This window comes from Podarcis melisellensis (genome assembly GCF_964234715.1).
Source record: "Podarcis melisellensis genome assembly, chromosome: 3".
NCBI lineage: Eukaryota > Metazoa > Chordata > Lepidosauria > Squamata > Lacertidae > Podarcis > Podarcis melisellensis.
This window is the reverse complement of record NC_138530.1, coordinates 1,954,711-1,967,648: the sequence shown is the minus strand read 5'-3', so window position 1 is coordinate 1,967,648 and position 12,938 is coordinate 1,954,711. Positions and strand designations below refer to the sequence as shown.

Below are 12,938 nucleotides of genomic sequence, written 5' to 3'. Positions count from 1 at the left end.
AGCACTGGCTGTAGCCATATTTGCAGGTGAGAACCTGAGGACATGGGGGAAATTAAGCAAGCCCTCAATATGTCACTTGCAACGTCTCCTCTGAATATGCCCTTCCATTCATGTTGCCTTGGTGAAGATTGCATTACGTAAAGGTAAAGGGACCCCTGACCATTAGGTCCAGTCGTGACCGACTCTGGGGTTGCTGCGCTCATCTCACTTTATTGGCCAAGGGAGCCGGCGTACACCTTCCAAGTCATGTGGCCAGCATGACTAAGCCACTTCTGGCGAACCAGAGCAGCGCATGGAAACGCTGTTTACCTTCCCGCCGGAGAGGTACCTATTGATCTACTTGCACTTTGACGTGCTTTCGAACTCCTAGGTTGGCAGGAGCAGGGACCAAGCAATGGGAGCTCACCCCGTCACGGGGATTCGAACCGCCGACCTTCTGATCGGCAAGTCCTAGGCTCTGTGGTTTAACCCACAGCGCCACCCGCGTCCCTCAAGATGGCTTTAGGATCTGCCAAAGTAGCTGATATATCCTGATCTCTCCTCACTCCTCAGTCACCTGTGTTATTGTTGTACTCAAGTTACCCACCAGAGGGCATGACATGCAAAACCAACTTGCTGGTTCAGCAGCCTCTGCGATTATTCCTGGAGTTGTACAAAACCTTCAAACCTTCAAAGCGTCAATTGAGGAGCAAGGTGCATAATTCTTCTCTAAGCACTTTGATTGGGGAAAATGATGCTCTCTTCCCTAAGCCATGCACCAGATCACCTCAGCTTGGGAGTTCGCAGAGTTTTATCACCCACGTTGCTCCTGACATATTTTATTTCCCGAGTTACCTGCATCGCTCCACTGTTCTACCAGGCAATGTCACGCCACAGAGATGCAACGTAGCAACCGACCCCAAGGGTCATCCAGTCCAACCCTCTGCAAGGCAGGCATCGCGGCTAAAGAATCCCTGAGTGGTGAATCTGTTCCGCTGTTGAACAGCTCTAACCGTCGGGAACTGAAGAGGTGACATGCGACCGCCTCTCCTGGTCTGCCCCACAGAGGACCTTAAGGTCCATGAATAACCATAATTTAGAGGTCCCGGGCCCTAAGGAAGTCAGACTATCCTCCACCAGGGCCAGGGCCTTCTCAGTGATGGCTCCGACCTGGTGGAATGCTCTGTCCCAGGAGACCAGGACCCTGCAGGATTTAACCTCCTTCCACCTGGCCTTTAATTTGAATTCAGGCTGATCTTTTATTTCCCTTTTCTTCCCTCTCCCTCCCCTTTTATGAAGATTACCCGCTCTGAAACTCCACAGCTAATTCTCTCCTGGCCTTCTCGCTGGCCAAAGTAGGACCAATTCAGCTAGCTAGCCCTGGGGATTATCTAATTGATTTTTGATTTTTATTGTTATTCATATTTTTATACTGTATTTTATGCTGCTTTTATAATTGTTTTACATTTGTTGTTAGCTGCCCTGAGCCCGGTTTTTTAACCGGAAAGGGTGGGGTATAAATATAATAATAATAATAATAATAATAATAATAATAATAATAATAATAATTTATTAAAGAGCTGAAGGGTTGTCTCATGGAAAATGGAGCAAGTTTGTTTCCTGCTGCTCCAGAGGGGAGGACCTGAACCAATGAATTCAATTGACAAGTCAGGAGATTCTGGCAAAATATTAGGAAATATTAGGAAGAACTTTCTGACAGAAGGAGCTGTTTGACAGTGGAACAAACTTCCTCAGAAGGTGGCGGGCTCTCCTTGTCTGGTGTTTTTAAGCAGAGGTTGGATGGTCAGGGATGTTTTATCTGTGATTTGCCAGATGACCTTTGGGGGTCCCTTCCTGTGGGATGTATCTTCACTGTAGCAGTCAAATACAAGGAGTCCAGGAGTGGACACGCAGGGGAATGCTGCTCCAACCAAGAGGATTTCCTGTCACACCTGGTCTGGAGCATCCTCCCCCTGCTTGTGACCAGGTAGATCAGTGTGACCCTGGAAGACCCTATAAAAGGGCCAGTCACACAGCCATCTTCCTCTTTTGGCTCATTTCCATCTTTTGCTCTTTTGCCATCTTCTGCTTCCTCTTAGCCACCAGCACATGGCTCATCCTTTCAAAAGGTGGAATCCACAAGGTAGAAACTCCAAGGCCTGGCTCAAACGTCTCTTCTCTACAGATGTACCTGTAACCACAAGCTAAAGCTTGCCTTCAGGGCAATACTGTGAACTGAATGCAAGAAAACTTTATCATTACTTTTAAAGAAGACTGTCGCAAATTAAGAATGGGTAAATATGAAGAAATCTGGGAGGAATATTTAAGCGATAAGGTGGACAGCAGTGGGAAGTAGGGGGAGGAGAGGTGGGGAAATATTGTTAAAAAGGTGTAGTCATAGGTATATCAGTACAGTGGTACCTCAGGTTAAGTACTTAATTCGTTCTGGAGGTCCATTCTTAACCTGAAACTGTTCTTAACCTGAAGCACCACTTTAGCTAATGGGGCCTCTTGCTGCTGCTGCACCGCCAGAGCACGATTTCTGTTCTCATCCTGAAGCAAAGTTCTTAACCCGAGGTACTATTTCTGGGTTAGCGGAGTCTGTAACCTGAAGCGTATGTAACCTGAAGCATGTATGTATGTAACCTGAGGTACCACTGTATTCAAATCTGAATTGGCAAATTGTCTTATTAGTTTTATTATGGTTTTTGTTGTATGTGTGTTTTGAAAAAATGATTAAATTAACAGAAGAAGAAGAAGAAGAAGAAGAAGAAGAAGAAGAAGAAGAAGAAGAAGAAGAAGAAGAAGAAGAAGAAGAAGAAGAAGAAGAAGAAGAAGAAGAAGAAGAAGAAGAAGAAGACTGTTGTGTCATTATTGTTTTGAAGAGGGAACTAAAGGGTAAATTTTCCAAGAACAACCCAATCTGGAGAAGCCAGACTGGATTGCTCAACTCAAATGATTCTAACGAATCCATCATCTGGCTTCCTGCGATGTACAAGGGGATGTGTTCTGCTACTAGCTCACTAGCGTGAGTGTGGAAGGATAATATTTAATCAATATATCCTCTCCCACTATCCTCAACATCCCCACACTTCCAACTCTGCAGTACTCCACTTTGCCTTACTGAACCCAGGGTTTTGCTTTGCCTGCCTTTGCTCTGCTAGAGTCTGAACTCTGGTGTGAGCCTGCTCCTTGCCCCAGAACCCCTCGACCGTCCAGAACAGAACTGTAGCTGAGAGCAACCTGGGCTGGTAGACGCTGAATAGAGAGCTTCTCCCCATCCGGAATGGGAGCAATTAAACAGCGCATCTGACCTCTGAAATAGGGGCCATCAAAACATGCTCAGGCTGGTGCATGATGCCCATTAAAGCGGCTGCTGGCAACAAGAATTGTTAACGTATTGATCTGGTAAGTTGATCTACAGTTCCAATTAGATGTTTCAGCCCAGTTTTGTACAGCAAATTGGCTGGTTACGGCGTCTTTGCCTCCGTGAGGGTCATCTCTCTGTGGCCTGAAAGAAAGAACACCCTGATTTCTTTCTTTATTAGTCTGGTCTCCCTTGCACTGGACCATGGCAGGATTCCCTCCTCCTCTGGAGTAGAATACGGGGCTGACACTTCCAGCAAAATTATGAGAAGGAAGAAAACAGAGCAGGCAGGCAGGCAGGCAGGACGCTGCTGCCAGGAATGGATGAAAAAGAAACGACTGTGGTTAACCTGGCAAGTTCTGCAGAAGTAGAAATGAGTGGTGAAAAGAAAGGAGGAATCTCAAATGCAGATTTTGTCAGATTAGTTTTCTGGCAAACTGGGCTGGTGTGAGAAAGGTCCCCCCGTGCCCTACGCATAGGAGCAATTTGGAAAGCACCACGCACGACTTTAGCTGCATGCATGCGGGGCTCTCGGAATTGAACCCCCGTGAAAAATGTGCTCGTACTGTACAGTGGACGTTCGGGTTGCGAACGTGATCTGTGTGGGAAGCATGTTCACAACCCGCAGTGTCTGCAACCAGCAGCGCCGCGTCCACACATGCGCAGGTTGCAATTCGGTGCTTCTGCGCATGCGCAAGCGCCGAAACTTGGAAGTAACCCGTTCCGGTACGTCTGGGTTCAGCACAGTGTACAACCTGAAATCACACAATCGGAAGCTTCTGTAACCCAAGGTATGACTGTGCTGAATAAAATCTGGTGTGAGCCTCTGTCCTGGAACCTGCAAGGGGAATTTACTCTTGAGCAATATGGGCGTTTTTTCCACCTCTACAGTTGATTCTATGATTCCTTCCTTCCTTCCTTCCTTCCTTCCTTCCTTCCTTCCTTCCTTCCTTCCTTCCTTCCTTCCTTCCTTCCTTTTTCTTTCTTTCTCACAAGAGGTCCTACTTGTTGACGGTGAAGCCAAACACCCAGCCCCAGGCATTTCGGTTGTTACGGAAATGTATCCTTTCGACTTGACAGCTCAGGGGAGACACCTGGCTTTATATATTCATAGAAAATCCATACTTTAACCGACTCTCCTCATTCCAACGCCAGTGTAACCCTTAAAGAAAGGTGAATTTGGGCTCCCTCCATGAACCAAGAAGCAAGACGTCCCGTAGGCAGCAGGAACAGGGCATCCCGCCATAATTCCCCAAGCGTGAGAGCACAGACACGGCCCCCCACCCAGGGAGTGACCAGGGGGGCAACACTGGACATCCGCAGAGGCAGTTGTGCAAGTCAGGTGTTCTGAAAGCCCATCTCCAGACGAGTCCTGAGGGCAAGGAGATGTCAAGAGTTTTATTGTTTTTTGGGTGATGGGGACTTAAGAGGTGTTGGGAAAGGCGTCTGATAAAAGGACCTAATGTTGAACTTGTGTAACCCTTGTATGCCCCTCCCCATTTGTGACATGCCAGTGATGTAGTGGTGATGTTGTTACGATATAGAAGCAATGCAGCTGCAAACTGCTAGCTTGAAAAGTAAACATGATGGGAATGTTGGGACTGCCGTGGGAAACAGAGGGACAGTCATTTCACAGTGCGAAGCACCGGAATTAGCTCAGAGTGTAATATGAGCTCTTCCGTTTGTTCCTGTCCAGGAAGTACAGGAAGTGTTTGCTACTACACTGCTGGAGTTTGAAGAGAGCAGTCATGTTTTTTGTAATGCTGCAAAGACAGAAATAAAGGCATGTAAATACGTTTCTGTCTATCTCTTTCCCCTGCCAGGGGGCAGGAAAGAGGGGGGGTGTTCTTCTCACGTTTGAGAAGAATCGCCTATCGAGACCTCGCCTGGAACTTGCTGGGGAATGCAGCCAGGGAGGTCAACAGGGAATCATGCCGGGTGCCTGGGAGAGTTGCCAGTTTCTCCTGAGAAGGGCTTGAACTTCCCGACAGATGTATCAGTGATGCTGCTCAAAGTGTATTTTAGGGAAAAGAGGGAAGTTTTAAAAGAGGACGTCACCCCATGCTTGGGGTTCCTACTCCTGTGGGGACCAGTTGCATAACAATAAAGATCGTGGTCTACTGACTGCTCTTTTGCTCCAAATTAAAGGTAAAGGGAAAGCGTAATGCTGGTGGTCAACAAAAGAGGTTTAAAGACTCTCTCAAAGCAAATTTTAAAAAATGTAGCATAAAGGTAAAGGGACCCCTGGCCGTTAGGTCCAGTCGTGGCCGACTCTGGGTTTGCGGCACTCATCTCACTTTATTGGCCGAGGGAACCGGCGTACAGCTTCCGGGTCATGTGGCCAGCATGACTAAGCTGCTTCTGGCGAACCAGAGCAGCGCACGGAAACGCTGTTTACCTTCCCACTGGAGCAGGACCTATTTATCTACTTGCACTTTGACGTGCTTCCAAACTGCTAGGTGGGCAGGAGCTGGGACCAAGCAACGGGAGCTCCCCCCGTCGCGGGGATTCAAACCGTCAACCTTCTGATTGGCAAGTCCTAGGCTCTGTGGTTTAACCCACAGTGCCACCCATGTCCCAAATTACTTGGCTGGAACTTCCTTCTTTAACTGACCACATGGACCCGCAGGGGACTTGCACCCCGACGAGCAGGTCTGTTGAGTAGTCTCTAAGAATTTTTTTCCTTAACAGGGTCCCTGCCTTGCGAGTTGCATTTCAGAAGGTGTGTCTCCTTACCTCCGGAGAGCCCTCTCTGCCGCGCTGGTCTTGCTGGGAGACTGCCGCTGTGGGGGCAGCAGGACATCCATCTCGTGGGGGTCTCCCTCCGAGGGCGCGTTGGGACTCTCTAAGAACTCGTTGTCATTCCAAGCCCCGACGGTGCCATCCATGGCCTGGTACTTGATCTCGAGGGATATGCTGGTCTGCAACAGAGGAACCAACAACACACTTACTCATGGGTAGGCAAACTATGGCCAGGGGGCTGGATCTGGCCCAATCGCCTTCTAAATCCGGCCCACAGATGGTCCAGGAATCAGCTTGTTTTTACATGAGTAGAATATGTGCTTTTATTTAAAATGCATCTCTGGGTTATTTGTGGGGCATAGGAATTTGTTCATTTTTTTCTCTTCTCCTTTCTGTAGCTCAGTGACAGGGCAGTGGGGTGCCAAGCTGGCCCCTTCCAGCAAAGGACAGGAAGGGACTTTCAGGAGGAGACATTCCTCAGGCGAGGAACTGGGTGCCTCTTACAGTAGCCGACAGCACAAGATATGGGGCATAAGAACATAGGGAGAGACTACAGTCATACCAGGGACGCAGGTGGCGCTCTGGGTTAAACCACTGAGCCTAGCACTTGCCGATCAGAAGGTCGGCGGTTCGAATCCCCACAACGAGGTGAGCTCCCGTTGCTCAGTCCCTGCTCCTGCCAACCTAGCAGTTCGAAAGCACATCAAAGTGCAAGTAGATAAATAGGTACCACTCCGGCGGGAAGGTAAACGGCATTTCCGTGCATTGCTCTGGTTCGCCAGAAGCGGCTTAGTCATGCTGGCCACATGACCTGGAAGCTGTACGCCGGCTCCCTTGGCCAGTAAAGCGAGATGAGCGCCGCAACCCCAGAGTCGGCCACAACTGGATCTAATGGTCAGGGGTCCCTTTACCTTTACGTTACAGTCATACCTCCGGTTAAAGATGCTTCAGGTTGCGTTTTTTTCGGATTACAGATGCGCCGAAACCTGGAAGTACCAGAACGGGTTACTTCCAGGTTTTGGCAGTCGCGCGTGCGCAGAAGCACTAAGTCACACTTTGCACATGCGCAGAAGCCCCGAATCACAATCCATGCATGTGCAGATGCAGCGCTGCGGGTTGCGAATGTGCGTCCCGCACGGGTCATGTTCGCAACCCGAGCGTCCACTATATGGCCAATGGCCCATCAAGTCCAGCATTCTGTTCTCTCAGTGGCCAACCAGGTGCCCATTATGGGAAGAAGCCTACAAACATGTAATGAGGTTGAGGGTATATTTTATCATATGTGGTGGACTTGTAAAAGGGTAAAAGAGTATTGGGAAATAATATATAATGAATTGAAAAAGATGTTTAAAAGCTAACTTTCAAAAAACAACAACAGAAGCCTTTTTGTTGGGGAAATTCCCAGGTGTCAAATATGTATGCTACAACTGCGGCCTGTATTCTGTTAGCCCAAAAATGGAAAACAAGCGAGGTCCCAACCAAAGAAGAATCGCAACTTAAATTGATGGAATTTGCGCCGCTTGCAGATTTAACATGAGAGAACAAGACGAATGCATGTCTAAAGAAGACTGGAAAATGTTTACTGGATATAAGGGGGGAAATTGTGTTTATTTATAAACACTGGTAGCAGTAAGATAAATTCAACAGTGTAGATGGATTACTGAATGGTTTAGTTCATGAAAAATATGCAGGGATGTGGGATATGCAAAATGAACCACGGAAAGAGGAGAAGGGAAGTCGTTGATTTAAGGTTGTTTAAATGAATGGGGACATGGGTGGCGCTGTGGGTTAAACCACAGAGCCCAGGACTTGCTGATCAGAAGGTCGGCGGTTCAAATCCCCACGACGGGGTGAGCTCCTGTTGCTCAGTCCCTGCTCCTGCCAACCTAGCATTTCGAACGCACCTCAAACTGCAAGTAGATAAATAGGCACCGCTCTGGCGGGGAGGTAAACGGCGTTACTGTGCGCTGCTTGGGTTCGGCAGAAGCGGCTTAGTCCTGCTGGCCACATGACCCGGAAGCTGTACGCCGGCTCCCTCGGCCAATAAAGCGAGATGAGTGCCGCAACCCCAGAGAGGTCTGCGATTAGACCTAATGGTCAGGGATCCCTTTACCTTTACCTTTAAATCAATATTTTGAAATGTAAATTAGAATATAATATTATATATATATATGACCTGAGATGCCGAGCAGGGGGCAAACAGAAGTTTTGGGTGGGGGCTACAGGTCTCACCCCCTTTTGGGGGGTTATATTGGGGTCTTGTGGACAAGCACCATTCAATTTATCTGCTCAGCAAAGCATCTCTTCCCGTCCCCCAACCACAGGTAATGAAACCTTGATTTCTCTGGCGAGCTTAGATGCAGCTCACCTGAGCATTGCCACAAATTGGAAACCAGAAAAACCAAGAGGATTGTGCCTGACGCGCTTTTCCCTTCTTTTGTGTGGTTGCCACGGTTACTGCATCGCAGGCATTTCTGTACAGCTGTACAGAAATAAATAAAAAATACCCCACACATCTGAATCTGGTCATTTGCTAAAAGTCCCAGTTGCTCGAATGAGAGAGCCGGTGTCATGGTAGTAAAGAGCTGGGCCAGGACTGGGAGAGATCAGGGTTCAAATCCCTCAATCAGCCTTGCCTCTCCACCTAAATACCTCACAGGGTTGTTGTGGGCGTTGAATGAGGAGGGGGTGAACCGTGGTCGCCACCTTGAACTTGAATGGCGGGATATAAATGCAATGAGTGACTGAGTGATGGGAACCGCAAGGTGCGTCACTTGAACCAAGTCGCTAGTCCTCAATGTGATGCAGAAAAAAAAGCTTGTGTGGCAAGGGACCCAGGGGCCGCAAGGCTATTCCAGCAGCTCAGCAAGACCCACACAGCAATTGTGTGTGTGTGTGTTTCTTCAAAAGGAACTAAAGGTCCATTTGCACAACAGAAACTTTGTACATGGCAAAGTGACATTTCCCCACAAAGCTGGTGTAAATCCTGTGGTCATCTGCAATCTCCACATTATCATGTCTTAAACTGCAGGAAACTTGTAAGTGTGGCTAAGACTTGACAGCTTTCTAAGGCTCTTGGCATTCATATTTTTTACCAAGATGCTAGTCCACATTATAAATGCTTTTTAATGACATTATTTTGAGGCATCTAATCATAGCCTGCATTTTTATCAAGGCTTATATTTTGATCAGGATCTGTATTTTAAAATGAGCTTAAAGATTTTCAAATGTTTTATGCCAGGCAGAAGACCAGCTGCCTAAGTACTTTGGCATGATGTTTATCCTCCTGGACAAGGGGGCCCCCTGATTTATAGCAGAAAACAATTCTCAAAGTCGTAAAAAGGGAATTACAGGCTGAGAGCAAGGTTACACTGACCCTACATATTAAGAGTTGGTAAATAGTAAAATGAGCCATATCTTCCTAAGGTTAAAGGCCAAGAGCAAATGGAAAAGAAAGCAACTGGCTGGACAAGGGGAGTGTAAACAGAAGAAGAGGCTTTTTTCCTATTTTATTTTGAGGCTGTAAACTGTTCCTTCCTTTTTACTTTGAGAAGGTTTATTCTTCTAAAAAGCTATCTATGATAAATGTATGAAATATATTAGCTTAAATGTAATTATGCAAAGGATTTAGAAAGAAAGAAATGTTAAATTCTTATTTCATAGAGTCATATAGCTGTAGGAGACCAGAGGGGCAAACGAGCCCAGCCCCCTGCCAGACAGGAGACGCCATCGAGCACTCCTGACATATGGTTGTCAGGCCTTTGTTTAAAGACCTCCAAAAGAAGGAGATCTTTCAATGATAAACTCAAGATCTCTGACATCTGTTTAAGATAAAAATTTAAAACTATTAACCATTTGTTTTGGAGGGCAATAGGGCAAGGAGGGCAAGAGGTGAGCTGGTAATTAAGGTTTCTTGTTGAGACAAATGTAAGATAAATGACTACTTATTTGTCATTTATAGATAGAAGAATATATAGCTTTTATTTCCCATAAAAGGCAATAGGAAATGGGTGTATCTTTTGTGATTGGTTCTAGCAAACAGCCAATGGGAATTTCAACCAGGCTGATTGGACAGAGGCAGCCAAAGGAGGAGCAAGGAGGCTGGGCTGAGGGAATATAAGTGCTGGCCATAATGGCAGGAGCCCAGGCCAGAGCTTGGTAACCATATACCACTGTGCCTCTCATTTATTTGTCTGACAAATAAATTATTATTTTAATTTCTCTATTGCTGCGTTGAATATTTCATTCCAGCTAAGCGTTAACCACAAGCAGAAGGTGCTACATTTTCATTTCAAATGGGGACAGAGTGCCTTGTTTCTGCATATGGACACCAGACAGGCACTTTCGCTGTACTCTGACACCTGCTAAAAACATCTTTGTGTAGGCAAGCCAACCCAGACATGCAGAATGTTAACCTCTCCTTTAGCTTATTGCTGATTTTAATCATTTCTGAATGTCTTCAACAGCTGCTTTTAACTGTTTCCCCTGACCTTTTTATTATTTTAGCAAACCACTTTGCAACTTGTTTTTCCCACCCTTACACTCAAGTGTATCAATTCTTTGAAATGAAAAAAAATGATTCATTCTGGAAAATGAATAACTGTGGTCTCACTGTGAGATAAGTTGGGGGGGGCAGATAAACACTTATCCGTTCACCTTGAAAACTCCCAGGGATTTGCAAGCATTGGTTTGGAGTGCTCAGAAAACCTCAAGGGGCTTTGAAAGCGCTCTCAGGAAACCCTTGAAAAGCAAAACCCCCATTGTTTTCCACACACATCCTGAAAGCAACAGACGGTCTTGTAAGAGGCAGAAGGAAACAGCCTGCAGGCCTGAAAAGGGCTGGGAGGGAAGGAGGTAAGTGTCAACCCATAACTGTAAAGTGAGAGGGCGAGAGAATCATAGAAACATAGCACTGTACAACTGGAAGGGAACTCCATCTAGTCTGTAATGGTTATAGGGGTTGCTTGTGTGTAAGTTGCCGCCACTCCTGGCTAGGTTGCCTGGTTAAACCTTTTCTGTCTGGACAGCCCTTCACTTCGTGGCTGTCTCAGTCGCTGGCAGAATCCGTCAGTGGGCGTTTCTTGAACCTCTTCCAGCAAAGAAGTTCTTTGACGCCAAGTCTCTTCCTACTCTCCCTGCGCGGAAGTCTTCTGCACAGGGAGGGTGTGGGCAGCGGAGGACCCATGCTCTCCCCGCTGGTCTCCGGTGAGGAGTCCTGGAGCCCCCAAGCCGATTCCCCCATCTGCCCCCCTTTATCCCTGGTGTTACGCTGATTTCCTTCCCCAGCCGATGAGCTGCCTCTCTCCCTGCTGGGCCCTTCTCCAGCATCGCTTGGGAGCCTTGCCTCCGCCTCTAGCTCCGATGGCAGTTCCCTGACATAGTCCAACCCCCGAAATGCAGGAAACGCAGGAAAAGAATCCCCGGCAGGTGGACACCCAACCTCTGCTGAAAATCCTCCAAGGAAGGAGAATGTACCACCTTTCAAGGAAGTTTTACTGTAATAATAATAATAATAATAATAATAATAATAATAATAATAATAATAATAATAATATATTACTTATATTCCACCTAACTGGCTGGGTTTCCCCAGCCACTCTGGGCGGCTTCCAACAAGAGATTAAAAATACATTCAAACATCAGTCATTAAAAGCTTCCCTAAAGAGGGCTGCCTTCAGATGTCTTCTAAACATCAGATACAGTGGATGCTTGGGTTGTGAACGTGATCCGTGTGGGATGCACGTTTGCAACCCGCAGTGGTGCATTTGCACATGCGCGGGTTGTGATTCGGTGCTTCTGCTCATATACTTCTGGGTTTCAGCAGGTCCGTAACCAAACAAAAAACAAAAAACAAAAAAACACAATCTGAAGCGTCTGTAACCCGAGGTATGACTGTAGTTGTTTATTTCTTTGACATCTGATGGGAGGGCGTTCCACAGGGCGGGCGCCACCACTGAGAAGGCCTTCTGTCAGAAAGTTCTTCCTAATGTTTAGTCAAAATTTCATTCCTTGGAATTTGAATCCATTGGTTCGGCTACTATATTTGTGCAGCTGGGGCAACCCAGTCAGATGGGTGGGGTACAATTATTATTAATAATCATCGTCGTCATCATTATCTAAGTGCAGAACCCCACATTTGTCCTTGTTGAAATTCAATGGGGTCTTCTGAGAGTGTCTCCAGTGGTGGGTTTGAGATTCGCCATTGTCCCCCCACCCAAGGTAAAGGTAAAGGGACCCCTGACCATTAGGTCCAGTCGAGGCCGACTCTGGGGTTGCGGCGCTCATCTCGCTTTACTGGCCGAGGGAGCCAGCGTACAGCTTCCGGGTCATGTGGCCAGCAGGACTAAACTGCTTCTGGGGAACCAGAGCAGCGCACGGAAACGCCATTTACCTTCCCGCCAGAGTGGTACCTATTTATCTACTTGCACTTTGACATGCTTTTGAACTGCTAGGTTGGCAGGAGCAGGGACCGAGCAATGGGAGCTCACCCCGTCGCAGGGATTCGAACCGCCGACCTTCTGATGGGCAAGTCCTAGGCTTTGTGGTTTAACCCACAGTGCCACCCGCCCCCCCCCCACCCACCCAAAGCACCTTCAATTTTCGGACACATCCTGAGGATCCCAGATCACTTCATGCATCATTTGACCACATTTACCCGGATGGAAGCGTTGTTATCATCGATCAAGGTATCCGTCACCTCCAGCTGCCCTTCCTCCACCACCTTCTGCAAGACCATCTGGAACGTTCCGATGAGCCTAGGAAGCAAGAAGGAAAGGCTGTGAGGATCCTCAGGGTGATGTGGGACTCAAACACCCCACACATTCCCCTTCTGATGGGGTGGGCCGGACAG

At 47.3% G+C, this 12,938-nt stretch overlaps 1 protein-coding gene across 14 annotated transcripts in view; it reads right to left on the bottom strand.

Annotated features, from left to right (window-relative positions):
- OTOF (otoferlin) overlaps positions 1–12,938 on the bottom strand; it is a 204,435-nt gene that overhangs the window by 128,821 nt on the left and 62,676 nt on the right. For all 14 annotated transcript variants that reach the window (XM_081903604.1, XM_081903593.1, XM_081903601.1 and 11 more), the window contains 2 exons: positions 12,744–12,843; positions 6,083–6,267 (listed from right to left, as the gene is read on the bottom strand). In XM_081903604.1, the coding sequence (XP_081759730.1) occupies positions 6,083–6,267; positions 12,744–12,843 (285 nt within the window). The remainder of the gene's footprint in view (positions 1–6,082; positions 6,268–12,743; positions 12,844–12,938) is intronic.